Here is an 11228-nt window from a genome sequence, read left to right on the forward strand (position 1 = left end):
AGAAAGTTGGCGAAGTATGTACCCTCTCCCTTCTTCACAATCTTTTTGTCTCTTCTCCTTCTTTCTACTTGAGTCTTCAAAGTTTAGTTTTATCAATAGAAAGAGCTCTGGAAATGCCAAAGGATGGTCTGGAAATTCCTTATGTTCCTCATTTTAAAAGTTATCTCTGTAGGAAAGCATGCTGTATTTGGGTTTGGAGTTTGATAAAATGCATGTAGGGAGCCAATGTCTATTATAACACAAGCAAAATAATGTTCAAAAGTCCTTCTTGCCTCCTGCTCTAAATATTCTCTTCTGTAGGGAAGATGAAAATGGTGTCAGTTTTAGGGAGGCAGATATCCTAATGAACTTAGAAATGTAAGAAATTTTAATCCCTGCTTTTTGAGTGTGATAAAATTGATCACCAAATGAGATCATCCTGGGAAGTCAGTTCTATCGAAATTTTTATTAGATCTTTATACCTGTTTGGAAATTGTTATGGAGCATCATAAAGATTCAAATCATAAAGTCAGTTTAATTTTTTAATTTTTTTAACTGAACCAGCCTGAACATCTGAGGATATTCAGCAATGCAACTGTGTCTTACCACTAAGATTCCTTTAGAAAGCAGTGACATTATTACCTAAACTTTATGGACATCTTTCTCTTATTAGTTCATTTGAGATAAATTAAAAACTAACATGGAATTGTTTGCTTCTGAGAGAAAACACTTAACAGTTGAAGAATGAGTACATAAATGATAAGTTCTACCAGTCTGTCACCCTCCCAAAGCATCAGCTCTAGCTCAATGCTGCAAATGGCCTGACTGTTCCCAGCAGCAGCAGCTGTGGTGTGGAATGGCAATGAATCAAACACAAACCCAGAATCTGCCCTTGAGCTGAAGTTTCTGTTTTCTTCCCCTTTTTTACCAGAGTCATCCAGCTTTCAGTTAAGTGAAGGTTGGTTGATGTAAGCCTTGCTTTTCCTCTGACAAGAGGTGAGAATAAACAATACATTGGGTGCAGGGCCAAAAGCAGAGTTGAAGAGACCTGAGTCATTACCAGACTCATCACCCACCTCAGAATAAATAAGAGCTGACTAAAGTGGTAATGTGCCAGCAGTACCTTAGGACCTGGAGAGGCCCCAATGAGAGAAATAAAGAAGAAAAAAAGATTGTATGGGGGAGAATGTATTGCTGGGGCTGGAGCTTTGGCTCCCAGTCTTTAGTTCAACCACCCCATCTATGTGTTTTCCTGATATTTTCATGATTTTTACCCCATTTCCTGAAAAATGACCCCTATTATCTGCTTGCTTGCTAAGGATGAATATTAGCAGGATTTTAAGTGACTAGGTCTTTGGGTCTTCTGAATCTAGGGAGGTGGATACAACCATGAAAATGAAAATGATTTATTCGGGGTTCCCAAAATCACCCTTGAACCATCTTGATGCTGTTGAATGATTTATGAACCTCAAGCCTTACCAAGTCCAGACTCTGGATCTCTGAGCTTCCCACCCATCTTCTCAATCTTGGTTTCCCACCTCCACATAGATATTCAGTATTCTCAGCCTCACCAAATCAACAAAACAGAAGCTTTAAGTCATGAATAGTCATTACTCTGCTTAACTGCATGAGTATTTCTTAGAAATGGCATAAACCTAGACAAGAAAAAATAGTAGATTGAGGGTTAAATAGTTCTTAAAATTCTTTTCAGGAAAAGCAAGGTATCCGAAATAGATGGTGATTATTCTGGAATTCTCTTTCATTATACTAAATATCAGACTTTGCCTTCTTTCTACCAGGCACTTCTCTACAAAGGCCCTCTCCCAAGTGTTGTGGCAAATAAAGCAATAAATAAGACTAGCGCTTTATGTCTCATAATGTTTATGGACTTATAAAGGCAATAGACATATGACTACATAGAACTGAGAAGCAGTTATGCTTATAACCACCTTCAAATATATGCATCAAGATCCTCTTCCATTAGGTGATTCTCTTCTACCACCAGACCTTAACAGATGCCTTTCACCTTAACTAGTTCTTCCTGTTTCCCACCAGGCAACCAAGCTTCAGTCTTTTATAACTTCACCTTTTCCTAAATAAGCTTTCCCCCAAATTCTTCTGCACCATTCACTCTAACATTTCTCACCCTGGGTTGTGTGTATTACATGTATTCCATGCATCTGTGCTGTCTGCTCCAACTGGTAGCATTTAGATTAAGGAATCAACAAGCTGCATAAGCAATCAAAAACTTCTGTATTTAGAATTGCTACCAGAATCACAGCAACCAAAGTGGCAAGAGAGCGTGGGCTCCTTAGCATCACAATAGCTGTTCTGTCCCTGTTGTTAAAATAGGGCTCAGACTGTCCCCTGGGGTTCCTTCCTGCTTGACCAATTCAGAATGCCAAAAAAAAAGGGGGTCAACTGACCTGACCAGGTCTACATTTCTTTTCTGTTGCTCCAGGATTCTTCTACAGCCAGATGATTCCTTACAGATCCTGGCACCAGTGGAAGCTGATGTGGGTTTCTACACTTGTAATGCCACAAATGCCTTGGGATATGACTCTGTCTCCATTGCCGTCACATTAGCAGGTAATATGAAAATCCCGGTTCAGCTCAATTAAGAAAATGTTAGTGAGTGTGCAAAGCAGGACCAGAGAAACAAAGATAGGTAAGAGCCACACCCTGCCTTCAGGAAGCTCATAGTAAGGAAACTAATGAAATGTAGGTGATATGTGATATGTGGTTGACTGAAGAAAATGCTATGTCTTAAGTGCTATACCATAAGCCAAAGGGTGTACAAGATATTTCGTTCAATTTGACAGGTCTTAGAGTTGGAATGAGTAGAATTTTGATAAGCAGATCCAGAGGAAAGTCCAAAAGAACGGCTTGACGAAGGAGATGCGCATACAAGTAGCACATAGGGAGCGTGAGATGTGACTAGAGATCACTGAAAACCCCTGTCGTTTCTCCTTGTTCTACCTGTTGCCCAGAAGACTTTGAGACCCATGGGTAATTGGAATTCTGTGGTCACAGTTTGGAGCAGGAGTGATCTGACTGATCCTGTTTTATTTCAACCTCTTACTCTAATTCACCTGCCAGCACTTCGCCTTTCTCCATGGAGGTTAGGCAAAAATATCCTGCACACCATGACCTCAGAATGTCTCTGAAGGCTGTGGTCTTGGAATGCTGTACTTTAAGAAAAAAAAACTCTTCTACATAGGCCACATCCTAGCCTTTGAATCCAAGGGAAACCTGGGATACCAGCTGGACTGGAGCCCTCGTTTCTGAGGCCAGCCCACCTGAGTTTACACAGCCGCTCAGCTAGTGGGGGAAAGAACGGAACTGAGATCTCAGAACTCCCAGCTCATTGTTTCCTTCATTTCCTTGCTGACCTACCAAAATCGGGTCCTTTTCCCTCAGATCTGGGCCACGCAGCCTTGTGGCAGTACATTGCATGTGTTTGTATTTATTCTTTTCATTTGCTACTCCCGTCCGATGATTCAGTAGATGCTGGAAAAGCCAACATCACCCCACACTGACCTCATCGGTCCAGGCTGGGATTATGTTGTCACACTGTTCTCCAGTCACACATGCTACTCCCTTGCATATCTGTTTAGCAACAGTGTTTCTGCCCCCATGACCTCAGGCTGATCTGGGAAGGGACCTTTAGTAGGAGGCTTTGTAGGGAAGATGAAAGTCAACAATGAATAAGGCAGGCTAAGGGGCCCTGGGGTGGATTAGAGACTGATATTATTGATGCCTTTGTGTGTGTGAATAGAGCGTTTGCTTTTCTCCTAATGTATTCCAGTCACAGTCTTTATTCCCCTCTTTATGCAGAGTCCAGATGCTCAGCACCAATCTTGTTAAATCTCTTCTGCCTTCCATGCTCTGCCCTGCCATACATGGGCACTACTGACACCCTTCCAGTTGCTGGTTCATAGAGATCTCTCCTATTTGTATTTCTCCAGATATGGTTCAACTCAGTCACAGATTAAATGCCCTTTGTTCACCCGAATTTCATGCAATTAATGGAAACCTGTCTGGAATTAAGCAAGGCAATTGTAACATCAGGCTTGTGTTCAGCTCTTTGAAAAGGGGCTATCGATGGCTGCCAACAGGTTCAAAGCCAGGGAGGGGAGACAGAGCAGCCAGTGAGGCACCTGGGGACGGGATGGAGAGGCTGAGCAGTTAAGTAAGATCACAAACACCACACCCAGGGCTTCAGGGACTTTGGCTTTGTGGTTCAGTGCTGGGGTTTGTTAAGGTCTGCCAGCAAAGCTATCAAGCAGGCCCTCTAAAAGTTAAGACTCAAAATGTGTATGTTGTTAAGACTGTATTTCTGTCTTCACCTGGGATTATCCTCTAGCCTTGTGTCAAGGCCAAACACAGTACTAAGTGGCTCACCAGCTACTGTTCTGAACACAACCTCTGCTAAGTATTGTGACATGTAGCAATCAATATGACCTATGTTTTGTGCTTCATGATGCTCACAGACTAGCACAGGCAATAGATTTGTACAGAGCTACAAGCGATTGTCACTTTTTTTTTTTTCCCAAATATAAGCATCAAGATAGTGTAGTGGCATACAGGATACAACCTAAGTTGGGGGTAATGGATGTCCAGCATTTCTAAATTGGGTTACCAATTATACTGCCGATTTTATATGGGGTGTTGGACAAACACCCTGAGTCTTTATCCTCTTCTGTAAAAAAGAAATTAATATTTTACAAGATTGCTGTGATATTTAATAAGATTACACATTAAAAAAAAAATACTAGCCCGATGCCAGGTCCATAGTTCATACTCGATTCACACTCCCAGTTTTTCCAAAATGAAACCCATCCTGAAAATCACTCTAAAATTCTAAGTATTAGTGCAACTTTGCTTTCATATATCTTTTTAAAGATTTATTTATTTGTGCATACAGAACTGGTGTACAGGCCAGAGGTGCAGGGGTAGTGAGAGGATTCACCAGACAGAGTGGGAGCAGGACAGGTTGACTGACAAAGTACACTGCTGAGGGGAACAGCGGGCTGGTCAGGAGAGGTCTGCTGCGCCATGCGGATCACCTCCGGGGCAGGCGGGTTTCAAACTCTTGCTAAAGTGGTTTTAGCTTCTTAATGCTGTGCTTTATCCCACTGTGCCACCAGGGAGGGCTGTATATATATTTTTAATATGTCTTCACTTGTAAAATTTTTAAAGTATGAATTTAGTTGCTGATTCACTTGCAGTGAAATCTTCCCAGTAAATCTCAGTGCTTCTGTCCTTTCAAAGACATTGCAAAGCTTATACCTTGACTTCAGCATGAATGTAAACCAAGAAGGGAAAGGAATTTTTTGAGGCTCCAGATAATCCACCGCCCCCATGAATTTATAAGGAAGGTGTAGACTTTGATCTTGCCTAGTCCCCTGAGTTGATCACATACGGAAATTTGTCCATAATATTATTCATGAAAACAGATATGATAGTCTGCCGAGGGCTCTGGTGCCTCATGGTCTGGATTTGAATCCTGCTTGCCACTTCTTAGCTATGTACTCTCCTCTGGACTCAATGTCTTCATTTATAAAAGAGTGATAATAGTAGTTCTTGACTTACAGGGTTTATTGCGATTAAATGCATTCACTCATGTAAAACTTCTGTAATTGTGCCTCACTTATAACAAGCATTCAATATTTATTAGCTATTGCTATTATTTATGAGGATAATATATAAAACAAAAATCACATTAATTTTACATTAGGAGTGATTCCTTTACAGATTTCAGAATGCTCACACATACTTTGCACAGCTCTTCTCTCTCCATATCTCAAACTCAACATGAAAGTTGAATCATTTATCTGGAAAGTGGTTGCAGCATCTGGATTCAGTGCAAGGGCGGTCACTTGTAATGAGGGACACATCACATGGGCCACCAGAGAAAAGATCTGGCCCAGAGCTTAACCTCTACCAGTGAGCTGCCCTAATTTCTGGGTTCAGTATGTCTCCAATACTGGCTCTCAGATTCATTTTAGGTCCAATTCTCCTCTCTGCAATTAGTTTTAAACATGTGTGTACCCTCTCATTTTAGACATACTAATACATAAGCTTCCCTTGCTCTGTTCTCTTTTCAGCCATAAAAGATTATATTTAGCACCTTTTGCATCTCCCCAAACTCATCCTTTATGCATTGATTCTGTCTCTCACATCCTAACAACCTAAGAGTGTGCCTTACAGCAGCTCTCACCACGGAGATGGCCATTGTTTCCCTGTCTGCCTCCCTCATTCAGCCCTGGTCAGAGCCATGAAGACTCAGTGGCACAAAATGCCCTTGCTTCAAATTGCAAGTAAATTTTTTTCATTGCTCAGAGTACAGATGAGAGTACTAGTAGAGAGGAAGGAAATGAGGGCCAGGAATGTGACCAGATGTCACATACGTAACATTTTGAAGTACTTATAACTTGGTGTTCAGGAGTAAGCAGGCTGGGTGAGGAGAGTTTCTGGTGTGCACAGAGTGACACACTATCGGGGCCCGTTAGCACTCAGCCACACCACTCGGTAATCCTCCAAATCTAACTAGTATAGGCAGCATTTTGAAGGAAAACAGTCGTTTCCTAGAAAATTGCTCCAGTCTGGATCAGTGGGGTTTAGCTTTACTTACCAATGTAGATGAGGCCTGTCCAGGTGTGGACCATTGATGAGGTCATAGCCATAAGGGAAACGTTTTTGGTTGTCATTGATTTTATAAGATCACAAAAGAGATACTGTAAGGGCTGCCTGACATCATCAATGGAAAATGAGAAGATGAGGGCTGAGGGATGAGCATATCTTTCATTGAAAGGAGAAAACACATATGAGCTCATTTGAAGTTTTCACAGGAAGGGAGAGACAGAAAATATTTCTTCTTTCCTGGCATGTTTTTCTGCTTTTTTATGAGTTGAATAGCTGACACATATTGTGTCTAATAAAGAGATCACAGAAACCTCACTGGGAAAATAAAAATAAAAAGTGGTTGGTTTTTTTTTTTCTTTTAATTCTTCTTTCTCTACCCCCATCATGATTTAGTAGCTGCAATAAAAGACAAGCAGTTTGTAAGCTTTTCATAACATAAGTCAGTTCAAATTGGCATTTCTGAATTTTTCATCTAGCCATTCTTTTAACCAGAAGAGGGAATTGCTTCAAGAGTTAGACTCAGAGAGTGCCTTGTCACAGGTGGGAAATTCTGACAGTGAGAAGTTTGCTCCAGTATAGTAAATCAGAGGGAAAGGTAAATAGACATGCTTGGCTTCACTCTTGATGGTGTTCTGAACAGTGTGTAGTGGACATTGAATCAGACTGAGTACCTCATTGTCCAGTAGGACACTGAGTAATATAACCAAGACCTCAAAGTACACGTGTGCAGCATGCCTATTGAAGACCACTCACATTTACAGAACTTAGATAAAACAGGTGAGTATAGAAGAAGAATCTAACTCACTCTGCTGAGCAGTAGACTAAAGAAAACAAACAAGTACAAATGAGCCAAGCTAGCCCAACTCAAACCCTGAAAATCCCTGTCCCACACCTGTGCAATGGAATAATGTGTGGTTGGACAGGGAGTGAGACCCTGCGGTTGGTCATTTCTAAGAGAGGATGTAGCTTCATGTGGCTATGCTAGGTTTGGGGTCCCTCATTTAAGACTCTGCAGGGAAACATGCAAAGTTTGACAGTACCATTTGCTGTCTCCTGAGGAATCACTGACTTTAATTGAATAATTAGGACAGGTCATGGCAGTAGCTGAGTAACTTAACACAGTAGCATTGGCAAAAAAAAATCTTTACAGAATGGTAATAGAAACAGGAGGATAAGGAAGCATGCAGCCTAGGAATGTTCAAGAATGGGTAGTCTTAAGTCCTACTTCTTAAGTCTCTAAGACCCTGCAATATTTACATCAAGGTTGCATGAACTAAACAGAATTGCAGTGGTGACAAAATTCTAATTCCTTCTCATTTTTTTGTGCAGGATAATTTATTACTAGTGATAGTGTTGATCCTGAATTATTTTTGAAAAAGAAAGATTAAGTTGGATTAAAGTTTCTTATTCAATTGTTTTTTTCCTACTTACTGAGGTATAATTTACATAATACATATTTTCAGGTTATAATGCAATGCTTTTGGTTCATTCAGAGTTGTGTGTTGTAACCACCCTCAGTTTTATACACACACACACACAAACACATTCATATATATATTTATATCATTATTCATTTTGGTACAGTTTGCTTTCTCCTCTCAGGCATAGTTCCCATAAAATTCCCACCACCAAGTCACCCATGAATCATCTCCTAGTCTCTTGTGCTCTTTCTGCTCCTGTTTTAATACTTCTCCCTCCCCTGCTAAATGTCTCTGATTTATAGTTGCCTGCTATATTCCTCTTGTAAGTAAAACTATCTGGTACTTTTCTTTTTCCTTCTGACTTATTTCACTGAGCATAATCCACTCCGGCTCTATCCCTGTTATTGCAAAAGTCATGAGTTTATCATTTTTAATTGCTGAATAGTATTCCATTGTGTATATATACCACATCTTTTTGATCCAGTCATCTGCTTTGGGACCTTTCAGTTGTTTCCATATCTTAGCTATTGTAAATAATGCTGCAGTAAACATAGGAGTGCAGATTTCTTTTCAAAATAATGTTTTTTTTTGTTCTTTGGGTAGATTCCTAGGAGTGAAATTGCTGGGTCATATGGTAGCTCCATTTTTAGTAATTTGAGGAACCTCCACACAGCTTTCCATAGTGATTGGACCCATTTGCATTATAATTACCAGTGTAAGAGAGTTCCTTTTTCTCTACATCCTTGCCAACATTTATTGTTAACAGTTTTGTGGGGTTTTTTGGTTTGTTTGTTTTCTAATATGTGCTGTATTCACTGGTATGAGGTAGTACCTCATTTTGGTTTTGATTTGCACTAACTTGATGTTGAACATTTTTCATCTACCTGTGTGACATTTCATTTTCTCTTTAGAGAAGTGTCTTTTTAGCTTTTCTGCCCATCTTTTGACTGGATTATTTGCTTTGACTTTGTTGAGTCATGTGAGCTCTTTGTAGAACTTTCAAATCAGTCCCTTATCAGTTGACCACACTTAATTTTAGACCATTTTTATTACTCTGAAAATAATCTTCACACTCCTTAATCACCACTCAGTGATGTGAAGTGATAATTTATTATTTTTTAATCCCATTTCCTTCTGATGTAGTAATAAGTTTGGTGATAGAAGCAGTTTTTATGGTCTGTGTATTCATTTTATTGTTGTTGTATTAACAAATTACCTCATACTCAGAGTCTTAAAGCAACAATGTCAAGATGTCAACAGGTTGTATTCCTTTCTGAAAATTCTTAAGAGAGAATGCTTTTCTTGCTAATTCAAATTTTAGCAAAATTTAGTCATCTGCTTCCTAGAACTATATGCCCTGTATCCTTGCTGGTTGTAGACCATGTTGTTTCAGTTTCTAGAGTACCTTATATTCTTTGGCTTTTGACCCTCTTCTTCAAGATGACCTTCTTCATCAAGAGTGGTAATGGAGTATGGAGCCCTTCTCATATTACTGTTCTCTGACAAACTCTTCTGATTTTAACAGCTCATGTGATGAGAACATGCCTGCCTTGATAATCTAGGATAATCTCCATTTTTAAAGTTTAGTCACTGGGACCTTGAATTCCACCTATAACTCTGATTTCCTTCTGCCATGTAATAGAGAAGTTAGAGACTCGAGGATTAGAATGGAGATATTTGGGGGTGGCATTGTTCTTTCTATCACACTGTCTGAAGAGCACAGCTCATTTTCATCTAACTGTTGCCAAAGAAAAATGTAAATCTGATGTTTATAGACCTTCCAGTTTTTCTAGGTAAGCCAAGCCTAAACTCTTTTTCTCTCTTCTCTCACACACACTCACTCACTCTTTTTTTTATCCCTCCTTTTTTTAACTAAGCCCAACTAATTCAGATTTTTTTTAATTCTTCTCAGTGTAACCATATCTGTGCTTGAACATTGCCTGAACCCTCTGTTTAAAGCTTTATTTTCCATATTCTCTGATTACTTATTCTACTGCACTACCCAGATACAGTGTTATTCAAAGTATAATGACACTTTATTAGGTTAACACTAATTAAAATCACATAATGATCTGCATGAGAGAAAAGCACTTCTTTTTAATATTACTAAAAAGGAAGCTTATTATACTAATACAGTACATTAATTCTTGAGAAAATATTTTCCGCATTACAAAATTTAAATGTAGGTTTAGAATTAATTACTGAAATGTTTCTTTGTTGTAAACAGGAGTATCTCGTAAATAGCTGCACACTTGGGTCTCTTTTAGACTGGGGAGTTCGGTGAATCTCTTACACACCCACCAATACCAGTTAGAAATTCCCCTAACCTGGAATGATAACATTTGTTAACTTTACTGCCTTTATCTTCAGAAGACTAGAAAAATGGCAAAGAAATACAGCTTTTGCAATGATGTCTCAGAAAAAAATAACTGATGAGAAGAAAAGGTGCAGAAAAGTTGATAGAAAGGCCGCATGCTGATACAGGAGGCAGGGCAGAAGGAGACCTTGCAAGACACACTGCAGGGCAGGAAGGAGTTAAATTTTCTGAGCTATAAAATGTGGAAGGAGAACCAGACTAGGCAAAACATCATACACTTTAATATGACTATTATCTATAATAAAGCAGCTCTTGTTGAAATTTCCAGGTAGCCAGATCCTGAAAAGACCCTTCTAGTCAGGGATGGTTATTGAACATTATTTATCACTGTCACTCCATCATCATTGATTTCATATCTATAAGATTTTTTTTTTCTCATAGAACTGGGATCTAGGCCAGGGGGGCGTGGGGTGTAGTGAAAGAATTTACCAGAGACAGAGTGGGGAGCAGAACAGAAGGATTTACTGAAATACATCGCTAAGAGGAGCCATGGGCAAGACAAAAGAGGTCTGCTGCACCATAGGTGGGCCAGCTCCTTGGCTGGAGCTCAAACTAAAGCTGTATTAGTGATAGCACTGAGGCGTAACCCCCTAGGCCACCAGGAAGGCCGCCATAAGATGCTAATGAAATATATATGAACGTGTCTAGGTCCACACTGAATGTGTTCCCTTAATACCTTTAAAATTGAAGTGTAATTGGGCCTCCCTGGTGGCTCACAGAAGGGTTTGAGTCTCAGCACTATGAAGCTATCCACAGCCACTACGACAAGTTCAAGCCCCAGCCAGGAAGTTGACCCACATGGC

General features: G+C 39.8%; 1 protein-coding gene across 2 annotated transcripts in view; it reads left to right on the plus strand.

Moving 5' to 3' along the window:
* ADAMTSL1 (ADAMTS-like 1) overlaps positions 1 to 11228 on the plus strand; it is a 340785-nt gene that overhangs the window by 265410 nt on the left and 64147 nt on the right. For both annotated transcript variants that reach the window (XM_004677681.2, XM_012721598.1), the window contains one exon: positions 2441 to 2568. In XM_004677681.2, the coding sequence (XP_004677738.1) occupies positions 2441 to 2568 (128 nt within the window). The remainder of the gene's footprint in view (positions 1 to 2440; positions 2569 to 11228) is intronic.

This window comes from Condylura cristata, unplaced genomic scaffold (genome assembly GCF_000260355.1).
Source record: "Condylura cristata isolate star-nosed mole 26May11 unplaced genomic scaffold, ConCri1.0 scaffold00006, whole genome shotgun sequence".
Taxonomy (NCBI): Eukaryota; Metazoa; Chordata; class Mammalia; order Eulipotyphla; family Talpidae; genus Condylura; species Condylura cristata.